This window comes from Morone saxatilis, unplaced genomic scaffold (assembly GCF_004916995.1).
Source record: "Morone saxatilis isolate NCDOM2014 unplaced genomic scaffold, NCSU_SB_2.0 Contig2, whole genome shotgun sequence".
Taxonomy (NCBI): Eukaryota; Metazoa; Chordata; class Actinopteri; family Moronidae; genus Morone; species Morone saxatilis.
In genome coordinates this window covers 5,382,614-5,399,561 of record NW_023339762.1, presented here as the reverse complement: position 1 = coordinate 5,399,561, position 16,948 = coordinate 5,382,614, and the positions used below count along the sequence as shown (strand labels likewise).

At 40.9% G+C, this 16,948-nt stretch overlaps 2 protein-coding genes across 6 annotated transcripts; both read right to left on the bottom strand.

Moving 5' to 3' along the window:
- Positions 1–130: 130 nt before the first annotated feature.
- LOC118330074 (ankyrin repeat and SOCS box protein 15-like) lies at positions 131–9,255 on the bottom strand. Of its 4 annotated transcripts, none has more exons than XM_035664466.1 (10): positions 9,174–9,255; positions 7,715–7,807; positions 7,579–7,616; positions 7,301–7,432; positions 6,973–7,131; positions 6,594–6,839; positions 5,239–5,410; positions 4,182–4,725; positions 3,085–3,238; positions 131–2,964 (listed from the first exon to the last, which is right to left on the bottom strand). In XM_035664466.1, exons 2-10 carry the CDS (start codon positions 7,801–7,803, stop codon positions 2,807–2,809), a joined length of 1,692 nt encoding a protein of 563 aa, XP_035520359.1. In that variant the 5' UTR covers positions 7,804–7,807; positions 9,174–9,255; the 3' UTR covers positions 131–2,806. The 4 variants fall into 4 exon arrangements, with proteins under 4 accessions (XP_035520359.1, XP_035520361.1, XP_035520360.1 ...); XM_035664468.1 differs by having other exon boundaries at positions 6,594–6,836; XM_035664467.1 differs by having other exon boundaries at positions 7,715–7,804; positions 9,174–9,234.
- A 41-nt stretch (positions 9,256–9,296) lies between these two features.
- On the bottom strand, positions 9,297–16,711 carry LOC118330072 (ankyrin repeat and SOCS box protein 15-like). 2 transcript variants are annotated; one of them, XM_035664464.1, is made up of 7 exons: positions 16,417–16,711; positions 15,020–15,184; positions 14,326–14,571; positions 13,895–14,066; positions 12,954–13,479; positions 11,440–11,593; positions 9,297–10,264 (listed from the first exon to the last, which is right to left on the bottom strand). In XM_035664464.1, the coding sequence occupies exons 1-7, from the start codon at positions 16,523–16,525 to the stop codon at positions 10,092–10,094; spliced, it is 1,545 nt and encodes a 514-aa protein (XP_035520357.1). In that variant the 5' UTR covers positions 16,526–16,711; the 3' UTR covers positions 9,297–10,091. The 2 variants fall into 2 exon arrangements, with proteins under 2 accessions (XP_035520357.1, XP_035520358.1); XM_035664465.1 differs by lacking the exon at positions 15,020–15,184.
- Positions 16,712–16,948: the final 237 nt, after the last annotated feature.

Here is a 16,948-nt window from a genome sequence, read left to right as displayed (position 1 = left end):
AGATTGTGTGTGACCTGACAAGCCGTCATTGTTTCCTGTTATGGACGAGTCGAAACTGGGCAGCCAGATCTTTCCACACTGAACAAATGAACTGGCCCAAAACTGTGTACAGACATTCATGATTCCCATGTCATAATCATAATAACATAAAAGTTTAATAAATTACAGTACAAATGTATTTCCAACTTATAGATATGTGGCAGTAGAAACTTATTACTCAATACTGATCATTCTCAAATAGTAGCCAGGACTTTATTTACCTCCACTGCAGGAGAACCGGGCCTTTATTTGAAACAGGCTTATTAGAAACGGGTCTTTATTTCTAATTAGATACAAACATAAAACTTATCTCAATAAATTTGGTATATTGTACATTTACTAAGTACTAATTCCATCATTACAACAGAGTCATTTCATTCTCCCCACTCTGCTAAAAACACTTTCTCTGTTTAACACTTTGTATTTTCATTCTCTAATTCATCCCTTCTCTCATTTTTCAGTCATTGGTAATGAAATTCAACAATTCTACACATCATAGTCTGAGTAGGCCTACAGCTCTTGGGGAGTATTACTGCATATGTGAAAAATTCAAGTGATGTTATTTGAGTCAGCATCAGTTTAAAGTTTAAAATTGAACAAACTTGAGTGTGTGAAGCCAGAAAGAAGTTAGCTAACCAGATCTCTGTGGCTGCCCCTTCTCTGCTTCAGGCTGGTGACCAAGGCTACATTAAGCACTCATTTTTAGTTTTTTTTTATTGTCCATTGTGAGTACGACAATTTTATAGGAGTGTAATGCTAAATCAATGGAGCACTCTTTTAAAGGTCTACCAGGGACAGTAGGAAGTATGCCCTTTGAGCCACTGGAAGGCTTTTAATGTGAAACCTCTGTGCACAAAGCAAGTTTTACCTCTATCCTTGAACATGATTTACATGATGGTTTTTATTTGATCATTTACAGTATGTAAGAGCCCAACCTGCTTACAGTCTAAACATCACCTGGTGTGTTATATTTTCACAAAGTTACAGCTAAGAGGCTCCTTCCTCCAACACTTGAGTCCCAGGAATCTGAGTCATCTGACACAGTCATTGTGTTCACATGCATGCAAGCATCCTGGTTTTGAGTCTCATGCTGTTTTTGATCATATTGGGGATATGGCGTTGGTTATTTTTATCCCTGTAAACATGGTCATAAAAGTATCCAGGTTTCTGATTGTCTGCCTGCAGCTGTGTTTTGATGTCTCACTATCTGTACCAACAGAGAATGTTCAGAAACCTGGTGTTTGCATGCCACAGTATCCAGATTTCTGAAACCAGAATAAGCTGTTTAAATGCACAAAATCTAACTAGGATACTCTAAAAACCTGTTCATAACCAGGATACTAGAGTGCATCACTCAGTGATGAATGATTGATTAGTAACTAACTGCAGATATTTTATGGTTATTTTGTGCAACAGCCAGGACAAAAAAAATCTTAATTAATGCCCCTTTGACACAGGGTTAAAAAAAATAATTTACAGTCACAGTTACAGTTACAGATCTGGGCCTGTATTCATCAAACTTATAAATTTAAAAGAAGCTTTAACTACAAATCTTTTACTACTGCTCGCAAACCTAAAAGTCCAGTGTGTAACATTTAGGAGGATCTGTTGGCAGAAATGTAATCTTATATTCATAGGTATGTTTTCATTAGTGTATAATTACCTGAATATATCATTGTGTTTTAATTACCTTAGAATGAGCCATGGGTTGCTTTCCATGGAGTTATGTTCGCTATGTTGAACTGCCATGTTTCTACAGTAGTCCAGGAGGGACAAACCAAACACTGGCTGTAGATAGGGCCTTTTACATTTTTCGCGAGTTTCACAGCCACCATAGTTTCTCCTACACACTTCACAGCCCATTCTCTTTGCCAGGTTATCAAATACATACATGAGCAGTGTTCAGTTAGTTGCAGTCTGAAACTTCTGAAAAGATGAAAGATGCCACTAAATCCTCACCCACACTCGTCCTTTAAGAATAAAAATCTTAAATTTGAGAGAGCAACAGATGTGTCTGAAGTTGGTTGGCTGCAGTCTGAGAAAAGTTCAAGCTTGAATGTATAAAATATCATTGGTCACAGAGAATAATACATGACCTGAGGTAATATGAATAATTCAGAATAGGGTAGTCCATTAATTCATTGATTTGATTCAAAGATTTTTGGGATGTTAAACAACTTGTTTTGTTTGTTTTTTGCATGTATCAGGGGTGCTAAGAACAGTTATGCTAACACTGACTCTCCACAAGCTGTTTTATCATCAACCACAAGTTTTTACTTTTTTTCTGCTGTCAGCAGATCCTCCATTTGCTTTGTGCAATGCATCGTAGGAGAATGGTGTCCATTAACAGCATTCTCAAAAATCCACTATATTTAGTTTGCATTATGTTTGGTTTGAGAATGCTTAAATGTGTTCCTTTTCCAGTGTGAACACACTAAAATCCAGCTTAGACTGAGTCTGTCATATAGGACACGCCACTTGTCTCTGTTTGGCTGTAACTGCTCAGAGCACACATGTGATCGACCATGTGATTGCTTTAAAGTTGCTCTTAAAGGTTATTTTTACACTCAAATGTAAAATTATTGCTCAGTCTCCTGTTAAAGAGACAACTCCAATGTTGTCTCTTTAGGGCATTCTTAAGTGTAATTCTTAGATGTTTGACAAATACAGGCCTAGTTACATTACCCACAAAAGGAAAAAAACAGACAAACACAAAGTCATTACTGTCGTTTGAGACTCAGTAGATAAGATAGAAATCATCGTCCTCTCAGTCCTCCTTGCAGATGATTTTGGCGTACAGGTCGTTCTCTTTGAACAACAGGTAGTCCTTTAGTCTGTTGGGCAGCTGGACAGACATCAGACCACTGCAGCTTAGGTGTTTTCTGATGACCACTCTGCTCAGATGACACAGGGAGCGAGGGTTACCTGGATCACAGAGAAGCTTTGAGGAGATGTTGTACCAATAAAGCAGGAAGAGCAGGTACACCTCCTGGTTCTAATGTGCACCTCTTTAATCTCATTGTTTTCACCACACAGTTAACTCACTTGTGGTCCCGTGAATGTGAGGCCATTCCTTGTGTTTCTCCAGGATCTTTGTCAGTTTGCCACAGAGAGAAACCGGGCCGACATAGTTGAGGAGGATCGACACGACTCTGCCCACCAGGTTCGCCAGCGAGGAGACGCTGACGAAATCACAAAACTGAACAAAGTAACGACATTGAACACAGACAGGTAGTTATACTGTTTAGACACAGCTGTAGAGGAGATATCTGCAATAAAGTGATAATGAAAAGATTTAAAATTAGAGCAATTTAACACATTTTGTAAAAACGTCATAATTTACACGTATTTCCCCAAACCCACAGATACCCATAGATAGATAGCCCTTAAAACAGATGGAGACACGTGGTTTGCTCTGTTTGGTACATATATCATACATTATTTTGATGATTCAGTTTCGATGTGCAATGCTGTGGAGATCTCCATAAAAAGCTAAGTGGACCTTCGGTTAAGAGTATTTTGTACAACGACTGTTCCCAAAAACAAAAATGAGCTTTCATGCACATTTGCTGATGTAAGAATTCCTTGTAAGATCAGGTTAGGACTGGAGTTTCATAGCATTTTAACAACTTCAAATCCAGAATCAAGTCCCCTTATTACCCAATAACATACATTTCAACATTTTCAATAGTTATAACTCAAAATGTATGATCACCTTTTGTTCGCTGAGAAGGCAGAAACGCCACAGTTTTAGTGGCTGCTAAAGTAAAGTTTATCATTTTGTGACATATTTAGATGCTTTGTTTTGTCTGACCAACTGACCTTAACTTAAACTTAAATTTAGTTTGATATAAGATAAAGAAAAGTAACAAATCCTTGTAGCTGGAACCAACTAATGTTTGGCAGTTTTGCTTGATAGATGACTCAGCAATTAATAGATTATCAAAATACTTGCAGATTGTCTGCTGATCGGTATTATTTCAACTCTGATTATTAGTTTATATGAAAAAATGCATTTTCACTGTGTGTTTGCAACTTGAATAGATTCATGGTAATAATAGAAACTGCATTGTGTAAAGGAAAGTTTTATACTTTGAAACATAATTTTAATAATTACTTGTACAGAGAAGAGAAGAACTCACAGCAACTTTTTCCTCCTGATGCTCCAAGTAATCAGACTCACTCAGGTCCTCCCAGTCGTCGTCGTGGTTACAACAGAAACACATCTCAGCATTATAGCCATTGTTGAGCAGCAGCCTCATCATCACCTCGTCCTTCAGGCAGTACTGCAGCGCCGTAGGAAACACTGTGTCGTTCACCGCCGTGAAGTAACAGTTCACGTCTGCCTTGGCTGCCAGCAGCTGCTTCACGATCTCGTAGCGGCCAGACCTGACCGCCACTAGGAGGCAGCAAAGCGGGTCCAGGTCTGGTTTGGCTCCCCACTTCAGCAGAATCTCAGTACAGGTTGCGTCCCCGTTGGAGACAGCAAAGTACAGAGGGCTTCTCCTCATGTCCCCATAATTTTCCGAGATGTGATGAGCTAACAGCGCGTTGACGTCAAAACCTTTCTGCAGCAAGAGCTCCAGGCAGTGGACATGGCCTCCGTCAGCAGCAGAGTGGACCGGGCTGTGACCAGACAGCCGCAGGGCCCGTCTAGTGGTGATCGGGATCAAAATCCTCAAAGCCCTGATGGAGAGAATGCAGAGATTATTCTATAAAAACTGAAGATCAGAAACTAACCTACATAAAAACTGGGCCCTAACATGTGACTTACTAGTACTAGTGCTTTTCTTGGAGGATGTGGATCAAACCTGTCCATTTATGATAGAAATCTGAGAAATATCTCAGATGCCACTGATTGAACTTGACAAAATGATACATGTCATTCAGGAAAGGAACTACACTGGTTTTTCACATCAAAGACTATTTACAGTTCTTGGGGAGTACTACTGCATATTTGAAAAAGTTGAACAAAACCTGGAAAGATCTGCGCGAAATCTGATAAAATGACAGGGGGCTGATTAATAAAACAACAGGAAATACTAGTGACGCACAGTGCCTCCTTTTTTGAATGAGAGTGCACATAAGTTGTAGTTGCTGCAGCATTGTTGCAGAGACATTAAGCTCTGCAAACTGCTCCCTGAAAGTTCCTGAACTATCGGAAAATCCATCAGGTGTATATAACATTGGCCTACTCACAGGTAGTGTCCTTCGTATGCGGCGTGGTGGATGGGCAGCTGGGAGCTTAGGTTGCGGATGTTGGGGTTGGCTCCGTGCTGCAGCAGGATGTCGATACAGTCTGGATTCCCCGAACCTGCTGCATCGTACAGGACGCTGTCGCCATTTGGTGCCTGGGCGTTTACATCAGCACCTTAATGTAAAAAGCAGAAAATAATCATTTTGGAGCAGGAGCACAGAGATAAAGATGGTTTTAACAATAACCTGTATGGGCACTAAAATGATTTTATCACTTTGGAATCTGTTACTTAAAGTAGCATTCCACCAATTACACATAAAGAACAATTTACTCATCATTATTGGTCCTACTCTGCCTGTGGAAACGTGTCTTCTACGGCTCTTTCAAGGCTAAGAAAATATAGTTATATAATCTTTGGCTTGTAGTCAACTAATTTATAACTGAAAGTTTGTGTTACAAGCTGGAGATGTGGAGTTTAAAAGACGTCTGCCCAAGCATGTACCAGGAAGGGAGGGTCTAATGAAAGATATTGATTAGCATTCTGGTATAATAGCATCCAGGATTTTTGGAGCTTGGCAGGGACAAAAAGTCAAGATATCTTGATGTGTGCTGCACAGATTTTGACCATCTGTTTAACAAAATTACAGAATTTCAACAAAAAAATCATCATCCAGCATCCCTTTTTCTGCCATAACTTTTGGTCACACAGAAAAACAGACTGGGTGTCAGTTTATAGTCAACAAATAATAATAATAAAGGACATTAATGAACTGATTCACAATCAGTTCTTTCTCTAAAGTTTTTATCCACACAAACTATCATGGCACACATTGAGGTAAATATTGGACTTTTTTATCCAGAAAAATTGGCTACAAAACATAATTTGGATATTTTATCCATATTTTGTTGCTCAGTTAAAATAACATTTGATTTGATTTAATTTGAAAACCTGTTTACTTGTCACAACCAACAAAAGACTGCAGAAGTCAACTTTCACAGAAGTTTGACAAAATTATTGTAATGACAGTTAGACTTTTAAGTACAAAGGCCTGCAATCAAGATAATGACACATTTAAAGGACCAGTGTGTTGGATTTATGATGAAGGTATTTCAGCTAGTTCCTAACTTGTCTGTCTGCTGTTTGGTGCCGAGCAGGTAGTGGGTTTATCAGAGCTCATTAAATCTGAAGTAAAACCAAAACTAGGAGCTAAAAGAGGCTAAAAATCTCTGTAAAGCTGCAGAGTACAGAGTAGTTCTCTGTGGGATCAAAAAAAAAGTAAACCCTTTCTAATGACACAGTCATTTGATGCATTATTAACATAAAAACATAAGAATGTGTGTGGTATAAGGGGTTCACCGTGTTGGATGAGAAGCTCCAGGACATCAGGGTGGCTGTATTCCGCAGCAATGCCCAGAGGAGTCACTCCATGCTGGTCAGTCTCTGAAACCTGACCTCCGTTCTGCAACAGGAGCTCCACAACATGAACACAGCCGGCCCTGGAGGCCTCATGCATGGCTGTCCACTTCTTCTGACACACCTGCTCCACCCGAGCTCCTCCAGCTATTAGAACGGAAACCATTTCATAAGATCCGGCTCTGACTGCTGCAGGGAGGACACAACAGGATGAGGAACTGATGACGAGGATGAACAAAAGCTTTCTATCAGGCATCACTACTTGTCTGCTGTGAAAGATAAAATATACCAAAAGGAAGTGTTGGTGGGGCACTGTTCTGACCTAAAAGCAGAGGGGATTCGTTCTTGCTGTTGGTAGTGTGAGGAGAAGCTCCGTGATCCAGTAGCATCTTCACGTTTTTCGCCCAACCAGCTCCCACTGCTAAAGTCAGGAAGGTCTCACCGTCCGAGGTCTTTTCCTCCAGAGTCAGACTGAAAGACGCTGAAGCACACAACAAGAGTTATACATTCTCTCACTGAATTCAGCACTAGAAGGACAATCAGCAGTCACCGTCACTCCATAAACAACAGTTGTTAAATGCACAATGAGGCAGTTCTCTTCACTTCTGTGATGATGTCAGGTGAAATAAAAGTTTGGACCTCTTACCCACCGTACAGCACCGTCTCCAGGACCAGCACCAGTGGTTGGACTGCTGCCCTGTGCAGAGGATACCAGCCACACTCATCCACCTGACTGAAGGCTTCTGGGAAATCACAGAGCTCCTGCAGTGCCAACATGTCACCTGAATAAACAGTTTGGAGAGTTTATTTAAAACTTTTTGTTGATCAGGCAATCTGCAATTTTACCAATAGATGCCACTAAATCCTACACTTTAATGCTTGTTTGTCTTCTTATTTAGGACTACATTACCAGACTTGGACTTTTTACCTTGTTTAATGGCCTCCACAAGCTTCACAGCTTCACTCCTGAATGTACAAACAGGAAGATGAAGGTACATTTATAAGAAATGCAACATATGACACTTTGGTATGGATGGTGAAGGTGTTTCATGTAGCTGTACCACCTTGATCCTCTCTGACATGACTCCTGTATGCTCATCTGAACATCATAGTCCAGAAGTTCATCTTCATCCATTTCATCAGCTGCATCCATCCTTCTGACATCATACAGATACAGGTAAACAAAGAAACAACTTCACACACACACACACTACAGTTTTTAACAGCATAAGCAATAACATTAATGCCTGATAAAATAAACCTAATCTCGACACTCAAACTAAATCCTTGAAAACTCTCTGGGTAATAATCGGTTAATCACTAACCTCACACAGTTTATTCAAATTAAGAGACAAATTTAGACTTGACGCAAAAGTTCTGCATGAATGCAACGCTTCTGAAAGTAGTATTGATTCCACTGCTCTGTTCTTGAGCTTTATACTATCAGCTCTATTTTCACTTTGACCCCTGACCTTCTTAATCAGATACAATTATTCTCAAACAAGTGGCACGTGGAGGCATTGTTACTGACAAGTAGTACTTAGCTTAAAATAAAAATAAGGTAATTTCCAAAGCTAGTTATTTAAATGTGCTCAATAATTAAAATGCATAATATCTGAACAGTTACATTTGAACATCACCACAATCCAGACACATCATCAGGTATAGACAAACGTGTTTTGTCACTGTTAGCTAGCTGATGTTCCCACAAGTGCAGTGTGTCAGTAGAAGCTAAAAAGCATGAGGTGAGGAAATATGACCCTTGTCAAATCAGCCACAAAAACTGTCGCAGCTCCGGAGACACTTAAACACAAAGCACCTGGGATGTGTTGGGAAGCAAAAGAGTATTTTCCTTAGAATATTCCTAAGGAAATGGGACAGGCTTCAATGTATCTGTCTGTGGCCAAACCAATGTAAGTTCTTTGGCCAAACTACATGGTACCGGACCAACTGGCATCCTTCGAGGAAGTACTGGCAGCTACTTGGGTGGGCTGCTTAAGAGGTTAGCATAGAAGCCGCTAGCGTCAGTTATATCAGAACTGGAGAGTATTTTTTAAAGACTGTTTTTGCATTCCTCCCGACTGGCTTTGGTGATAGTTTGTCTATGTTATATGCTGGCTGATCCGATTGGTTGAAGTTCGACCGTATATTTTGAAAGTGCCTGCCCCTTTCCACAGTTCCAACAGTTTCTAAGGATCACTTGGTTCTGTGTAACAAACCACCTGGCACACTCAAGGTTAGAAAGTCATTAACAACTCATTTAAAAGCCACGTTGCTATACGATACATTTATTTTTGCCATTACAGCTGACAGTGGCATAGCACACATTTACAGATCAGTCTGTTTTTTACAACCCACAGAAGTGGGCCTTATGTTGCGAAAGCTTGGGAACCCCTGAGATACAACATTGGTGATCCAAGCACTCCAGAAATACATAGTCTTAACAATTTGACATCATTCTGTATAGGAGAACTTGAAAAATACATCAGAAATATCAAAAAACCTACATTTAATCATTCTCACCTGAGAAATGTGTCAGTGTTGGAGTCATAAGACGAAGCAGCAGCACAGTGTTTGTTTCATAGCTGGACTCCCCGCCCCCCCGGCCCTCCCCCATCATCACACACACTAACACACACACTCCAAAGCACTATTTATAGGTGTCACCTGTTCCAGTGTATTTAACATGCAGGCCGTTCCACAGCACCTAATGGAGTGTAATGTCACTCTGCACACATTATTTTCCACAGTTAATGACGAACTATAATGAGCCGGACTGTTGTATGAATATTTATTGTGTCATTATGATTCATCAGACAGCAACAACGTTTTAACTACAGAGGGGATCCGTCCGCCTAGAGCTCAAACACTGTTAGACAACAAATCGATGAGAACCTGTTGAAATAATGAAGAGTGAAATGACTGACGGTTGCTTAACCTTTTCTCCATCTGCTGCAGATTTACAGCTCTGATCTTTGACCTCACACTTGATTTGCATGTTGATGGTCATATTGAGACTTTACTGTCAGCTTAAAATTTGCACTTCAGTCAGAAGAGCTTTGTTTTGCATGTTTTTGCCTTTTTACTACAAAACACTGACGCTCAATAATAGCTATTAGTTTAGAGAATTGTAAATGTTTTGCCTGACAATTCATATACTGGCTATTTACATTGTAAAAGAACATAATCATTAATAATTAAACATAATTAATAATAGATTTTCAAATACAACCTTTTACCCTTTGCTGCGTATCATCCCTTCTCTCGCTCTCTATCCCCTTTCCTGTCTATCTTCAGCTGTATTATCTAATAAAAGGGAAAAAGACCCCCCAAAAATTATTTTAAAAAAACAGTATTGTGCTTATCCAAACTAAAGCTTAATAAAATAGTTACATCCTTTCAAAACAATTAGGGACTCTTGCAGAGAAAATCCACATATCTTCACATGGTATGTTCAGGGTCCTGGCTGTAGAGGTCGAGCTCCTGGTACAGTATGAAGTTTTTCAATCTGGGGGGGAAACACGAGTTCATGATATCAGGGTTGTTGAGTCTCTTCAGGGTCAGACGCCTCCTGATCTCCAGTCTGCAGAGGTGTCTGAGGGAGCGAGCACTGCCTGGAGAGCAAGGTTGAGATAAAAATGTAATTAATGACACGCACAACTGAAAGAATGAAAAACAATTATACAGAGGAGAGACAAGAGGAAAGAATTAGGAAAGAGAGAACACTAAAAAACGCACAGTGCTGCTAGTGCCCCCTTGAGGCTGCAGTGATCATTACAACCACAATGGTAAGATATTCAACATAATGATGATCTTAGCAGTAGTGGAGCTAAAATATAAAGTTTGTCCTGAGGATGGCGCTAGAGGAAGGATCAGGGAATCATGAAAATATAAAGGATTCATTCTCTGGAGAGCAGGAATGTGATCAGGACAGTTATTAAAAACTGAGCTACAGAATTTGATATTTTGCAAGAGAAGAGGCCAAGGGGTGATGAAAACCATTAGGAATGATCCTCTAGGGATTCAAGATTCAAGATTCAAGACTTTATTTGCCATTTGTGTAGCTGCTGCACACCATAAGGAAGACTCGTGTTGCGGTGTGTTGCTCAGAGAGTCAAGTCAAATTTAAAAAGACACACAATGAAAGATCACATACATCTATAACATATACTTCTCTAGAAATAAGAAAGTGCATAAGACCCTATATAAAAGAGAAAGTGAGAGCATTATAAATTGCACAAAACCCTATATAGAAGGGAGCATTGATATCAACTTAAAAGCAGTGATAATCGATATTTTTTATAATAAATATGTATCATGTGACAAGGTGAGAGACTTGTGGTAACATGGAAACTACAGAGAATTAGCCACTGAATCTGTAGTTCTCCTTTATTTTATTGAGCTTTATAGTGAGTTTCATCTCATAGTTTAGCTGCCCAGTCTCCAACTTTATTGTTCACTTTTTTCAGCCACACCAGGCAGCTGTTTTCAGAGAAAAAGCTCTAAGAACCCAATGTACTCAAGAGAGTGCCGGTTTAAATATCATGCTATTCTGTAGTTGTTGAAAAACTGCCGTCTGGATCAAAAGACAGACAAACAGAACATTATTGGTAATGCAAAAATAGCTCAGAAGCAGAAGCCATTCATCAACTGATACTGGCATTTGCAGTGTGATGCCTGTTTGTTCGGTTTGTTTCATGCCATTAGTGTGTGATAATTTCTTCAGATGTTAGTTGCAGGTGAGGCGGTGCACCTCTGCTATAACATTCATCATCACGGATAAACTTACTGAGGATGTCACATATTTCGGGCCACTCTGTCTGTTTCTCCAAGATGAGTCTGAGTTTGGAGCAGATGTGGACGTGGCTGACGTAGTCCAGCAGGATCCGGACCACGCTCCCGGACAGATGCACGATGCAGCAGAGGCTCATGAACTCACAGAACTGGTGAGAGGATGGACATCAGTAGTATATATAGTATAGTGTATAAATCTGAAGTAAAATGAACGTTAAAGAGAAAACATTTGAAACATTAGCCAAAACTTAGGTCTGCACCAGGTAACTTTTTTAAAAATAACTTTTTGTCATATTTAATAAATCTAGTGAAAAATTTCAATATATACCTACAGTAGTCATTCCCAAATCAAATATGGACGTTTTGGTTTGTGGCTTGAAGATAGTTAATGCTTGAGTCTCATTACCAAATTGTCTGTACATGTACTACTGTCAGGAAGTTTCAGCAAATATGAAAAAAAGTACTTTTTTATAAAAGTTATCTACTGCACCTGTTAATGTTATATGTATTTATGAGATTTAAAACATTATTATAGCAGCAAACAACCATTTGCTATGTAAAGATATTGTGGAGTAATTGTGTCTTGAACAAAGAATGGCGTCTCCCTTTGCCTGTTCTATCCTGTCTGTGGTTTGTTTACAAAGTGGGGTTGGCCACGTGTGCATAGTTAGTGCATGTGAATCCCTCTGTGTACAACTGAAAATAGCGACTGTTTTCCTCATCTACATCAGTGAATTTAAGGATTTATTTTGACCAAAGCAGAGTTGGTTATTGTTGTAACAGTAGAAAGACTAAAAAGAAGGTTTTGGTGGGTTTTATTTTGTTTCCGTCCACTTTCGGTGAAGTTATGATGTTATGATGATCTACAAGGTAAAATTACTGTTGTTTTCTAAGGGGTCTTGTGGCTAGCAAGGTTTCTGATCTGGCAAACATGATGCTGTTTCTGGGTAACTGGTCTGGTCTATCTATCTAGGGATCCTCTCTCCATAATGTTGTCAGACCATAAACAGAACCTGTTTGCGTTGATTCTGGAGCCTATCCAGTCTTTTACTTTTCGCCTTGAAATATAAAGTAGCTGCCTAGGAGCACAAACTTCCTACAGTCTCTGCTGGTTGCCTGGCAACTGATCGAGAATTAGTCCGGCCTTGTACAATGGTGAATTGTTGTTTTTACACATATGAGTATTTCCATCCATTTTCTATACCCGCTTGTTCTTTGGAGGGTCACAGGGATTTGGAGCCGATCCCAACTGTGGGAGCACAAAAAGGAAACCCACGCAGACACAGGGAGAACATGCAAACTCCACACAGAGGGGCCCCAACCACAGAAAAGCCAGGCACACGTCGCTAACCAGATGGTGGATGTAGTCTTATATTTAACGGACAGATATGATGTTAACCTTCTCATTTAACTCTTCCACAGAAACCATTAAAGCATGTTTCCCAAAATATAATAAACTATTTCTTTAGGGAAAACAAAAAAAGAAAATAAGTAACAGCTTTCACTCACTGGAATTTTCCTCTCCATCTCATCCACAGCATCAAAAGCGTTGTCATGGTGACAGTGAAAGCACCTCTCCACCTTGTAGCCGTTGTTGAGCAGCAGCCTCATCATCACCTCGTCCTTTAGGCAGTACTGCAGTGCCGTGGGAAACACTGTGTTGCTCACCACCGTGAAGTAACAGTTCACATCTGCTTTGGCTGCCAGCAGCAGCTTCACTATCTCGTAGTACCCAGACCGGACCGCCACCAGGAGGCAGCACAGTGGGTCCAGGTCTGTCTTCGCCCCGGCCGCTAACAGGACACTGGTGCAATCCACGTCCCCATTGGATACTGCAAAGTACAAGGCGCTCCTCCTCATGTCCCGGTAGTTTTCGGAGTTTCTGGTGTTCATGCAGTAGTTGACGTCGAGGCCATAGCTCAACAGGAGCTCCAGGCAGCGGCTCTGGCCTCCATCCGCTGCAGAGTGGACTGGGCTCTGACCTGCCTCCTTGATGGCCTTCTTAGTGGTCAGAGGTATCAGCATCTTCAGAGCACTGTGGGGGAAAGGAAACAAGGGTGCAATCATTTAATAAGAACCAAGAGTTCAAAAAGACTTTGAGTCTAAAGGTCCGGTCCGGGGGAGAAGTAATTCTTTGTGCATTTTTCATATTGAGTTCAGTTTTGGTGAACTAAAGTGAATTTGTTGACCAATAGCAAGCTGTGTTAACAATGCTGACCTTCGAGGGGATAGAGAGCTAAAGAGTCCAAAATGGAGGAAGCTATCTTATTTTAAAAGCTGTGTGTCACCATCTACTCTTAGCCATTAACCCTGAAAGCAGTCACCACCTATTTTACAAAGACGCCTGTATGAATTTCACTTTCTGGCGTGAGCGGCCCACAGGCGTCCTCTACAGGATGCAGTGTTCATTACAACCCACGGTCTGACAGTGTTTGACAGGAGGAGCTCACTCGTAGTGCCCGGCGTGCGCTGCCTTGTGGATGGGGAGGTGTCCGGTCATGCTGGGCAGGTTGGGGTCAGCTCCATTGTCCAGCAGCAGCTGAATGCAGGCCGTGTTTCCTGATCCGGCCGCGTCCAACAGGACACTTTCCCCATTACAGGCCTGAGAGTTCACTCGGCTACCTGAGCAGGGAAGAGAGGGAAGAAAGAAGACTTTTGCCCAACTAAAAATGGAAACAAGTGACTAACAATAAATCCCTCACACTGTCAGAACTAGTCAAATGTTTTGGTACAAAGACCTTTGTCAAGAAAATAGTTTAATTTAAATGTATTGTAATATACAGTATTGCACGTATTGCCTTTGTGAAAGCCTTTGTGTCCAATCATATCTCTCCACAGTTTCTAAACCTGCAGTTAAACCCAGTTTTGTCTTCAGACTGACCAAAGTTAAGCAGAATCTCAGTATTGTGGAAGTGTCCATGCTCCGCAGCCACAGCAAGCGGCGTCACTCCCGTCACATCCCTGTGGTTTACCCGGCCGCCGTTCCTCAGCAGCAGCATCAGGATCTCCACGTTGCCCAGCTTGGCCGCCTCATGCGTCGCCGTCCACTTCTTCCGGCAGACCTGTTCCACCCAGGCGCCATGAGCAATCAGTGTGTACGTCATCTCATAAGAGCCGGCTCTCACCGCTGCAAGATGAGTCGAAAGTGTCTTAATCAGCAATGAATTATTAAGAGTTATTTAGTTTATACAACAACACTTACACTACAACAAGCTGCACTTAATATTTTAGAATATTACCAAATAATTTGATGACTGTGTGTAATGTAAAAAGTGTTTCTTGTAGCTGCAAACACAGAATGTTTACCAACTCTGCAGCTCTATGGAACTTTCCACTCCTCTTTTTGCTACTTATTTTTCTTAGTTTTTACTTTTTTTATAGGCAGTAACATTATTCTAGTGCCACCCTGTGAACAAACTTTATAAATTTACTCCACAAGTGATAAAGATGTTCGCTTAAAAAAGATCTCTCTCCATATTTCATCCAACCATTAAGGTGTGTAATGACCACCAGGGTCTCATGAGACCATTAGTCTTGTTAATCACAACCTCCATGCACTGTGGTGTTAGTGTTACCAAGCAGCAGTGGCGACTCGTTTTTGCTGTTGGTGTTATGAGGTGAGGCTCCGTGCTCCAGCAGGCTCTTCACATTCTGCACCAGTCCGGCTTTAACTGCCAGTGTCAGTGGCGTCTCTCCTCCCACGGCTGTCCTCTCCTCCAGGCTGAAACCCTGAGTTGCCACTGGCACAAACACAACACCCAGAGGTCAACATGCACATTCCTAGAGTTCATATCAGACTGCGCTAACCTGGCAGGTGAGCCGGTATATGGTGGACCCCTCTCTGCTGGCTGACCCCCAGGTTATTTTAGAGCGATAGGACTGATCAGCTGGACGGGAGCATCTTGTCTCAGTGAAGTATTCTGTGGATTTATATTATTTAAGGCAGCCATTATTTTGATGATGCCACCAATCCTGTCGCCTCCCCTGCATTCAACTTGATGCTTCACCTTTGCTTGTCATCTTTATTTATCATCTTTATTGGTGTCATCCCCACTGTTAAAGGTGGAATGAGGTTATATTTTCACCACTGTCTGTCTGTTGCTTAGCATGTGACTAGCTCAGCTGCTTCCCAGGAACTTTCAGGGGTTGCAAACAATGCATCAAATTTTTTGATCAAATGACTATGTGTCATTATAATACACATAGTCACATGTTTGAGCATGTGACTATATGTATTATAAGTGTCCCAAATACACCTATCCTGCAGCTCTGCTGAGATTTCTAGCTGTTTTTAGCTCAAAGTTTTGGTTTACATCACATTTACTGTCTGGTTCACTGTTACACTTGATCTGTCGCTCCCAAGTGGCCAAAAGAAATGCTGCTTTAAAAGACCAGCGTGTAGATTTTAGTGGCATCTAGCTGTGAAGTTGCAGATTGCAACTCACTCGCTTCACCGTCCTCTTCCAAGCACAAGGGAGAAACTAGCCCTATCTAGAGCCAGTTTTTAGTTTGTCTGTTCTTGGCTACTGTAGAAGCATGGTGGTTCAACATGGCAGCCACCAGTTGTTTTAAATTTTAACATTTTTTTTTGACAAAAATATATTTTTATCAGTCTGTCTTATGTACATAAATAAATCTGCATCTCATGGTTGAATATTTTGCACCCACAACAACTCCTTACATCATTATTATGTAAAATATTAATAAATACATTACTGACAAAATAGCCCGAAGTCATCCCTCAGGAACTGGATTTAATTAAAAACTAACTAATTAACTAACTAATTAAATGCTGCTATGAACTGATCTCTTTAGTTTGTCAGTTTATCAGTAACCATTTGATATGCATCATGGTTTCAATATTATTAGCCCATATTCACATGGTTTTATTTATTACTGTAACTTTTAAAGGAATTAATCAAATACACTGAGATATTAATAAAATGGCCTCATACTGAGCAAAAGTACTTACATCTCAAGACAGTCTCCAGAACCTCCCGGACGGGCTGGGATGCGGCTCGATGGAGGGGAAGCCAGCCGCGACTGTCGGACTCCCTGAAGGCGAAAGTGTGCCTCAGCATCTCCCTGAGCACCGAGACCTCGCCTGGTCACACCGGGAACCAGACAACAGGGTTTTAGGAAAGAAGAAAGGAAAGATTTTTGAAATCTTTCAAGGACTCACTGGAGATAGACAGTGTTCTGTAGTTTTTCCCTTTTTTCTGCAAATCAGTCTCTCCTCTTCAGCCTTTTCCTGCTCTCATACAACATCTCTCTCCTACTTCTGTTTATGTATCTCCCTCTCTCTGCCAGTCTGCCAGCCATCTGATGCCCACCTACAGCTGCTGGTCTTGTGACTTTGGATTTGGCCTCAGCCAACAGACCAAACACAGACATAACACTCTGTAATGGTGAAGGTATTTCCAGCATGATGTCCAACGTACCTTGCTCGATGGCAGCAAGGACTCTCAAATTTTCATCCGTCGCTGCTGCTAAACTAAGAGCCG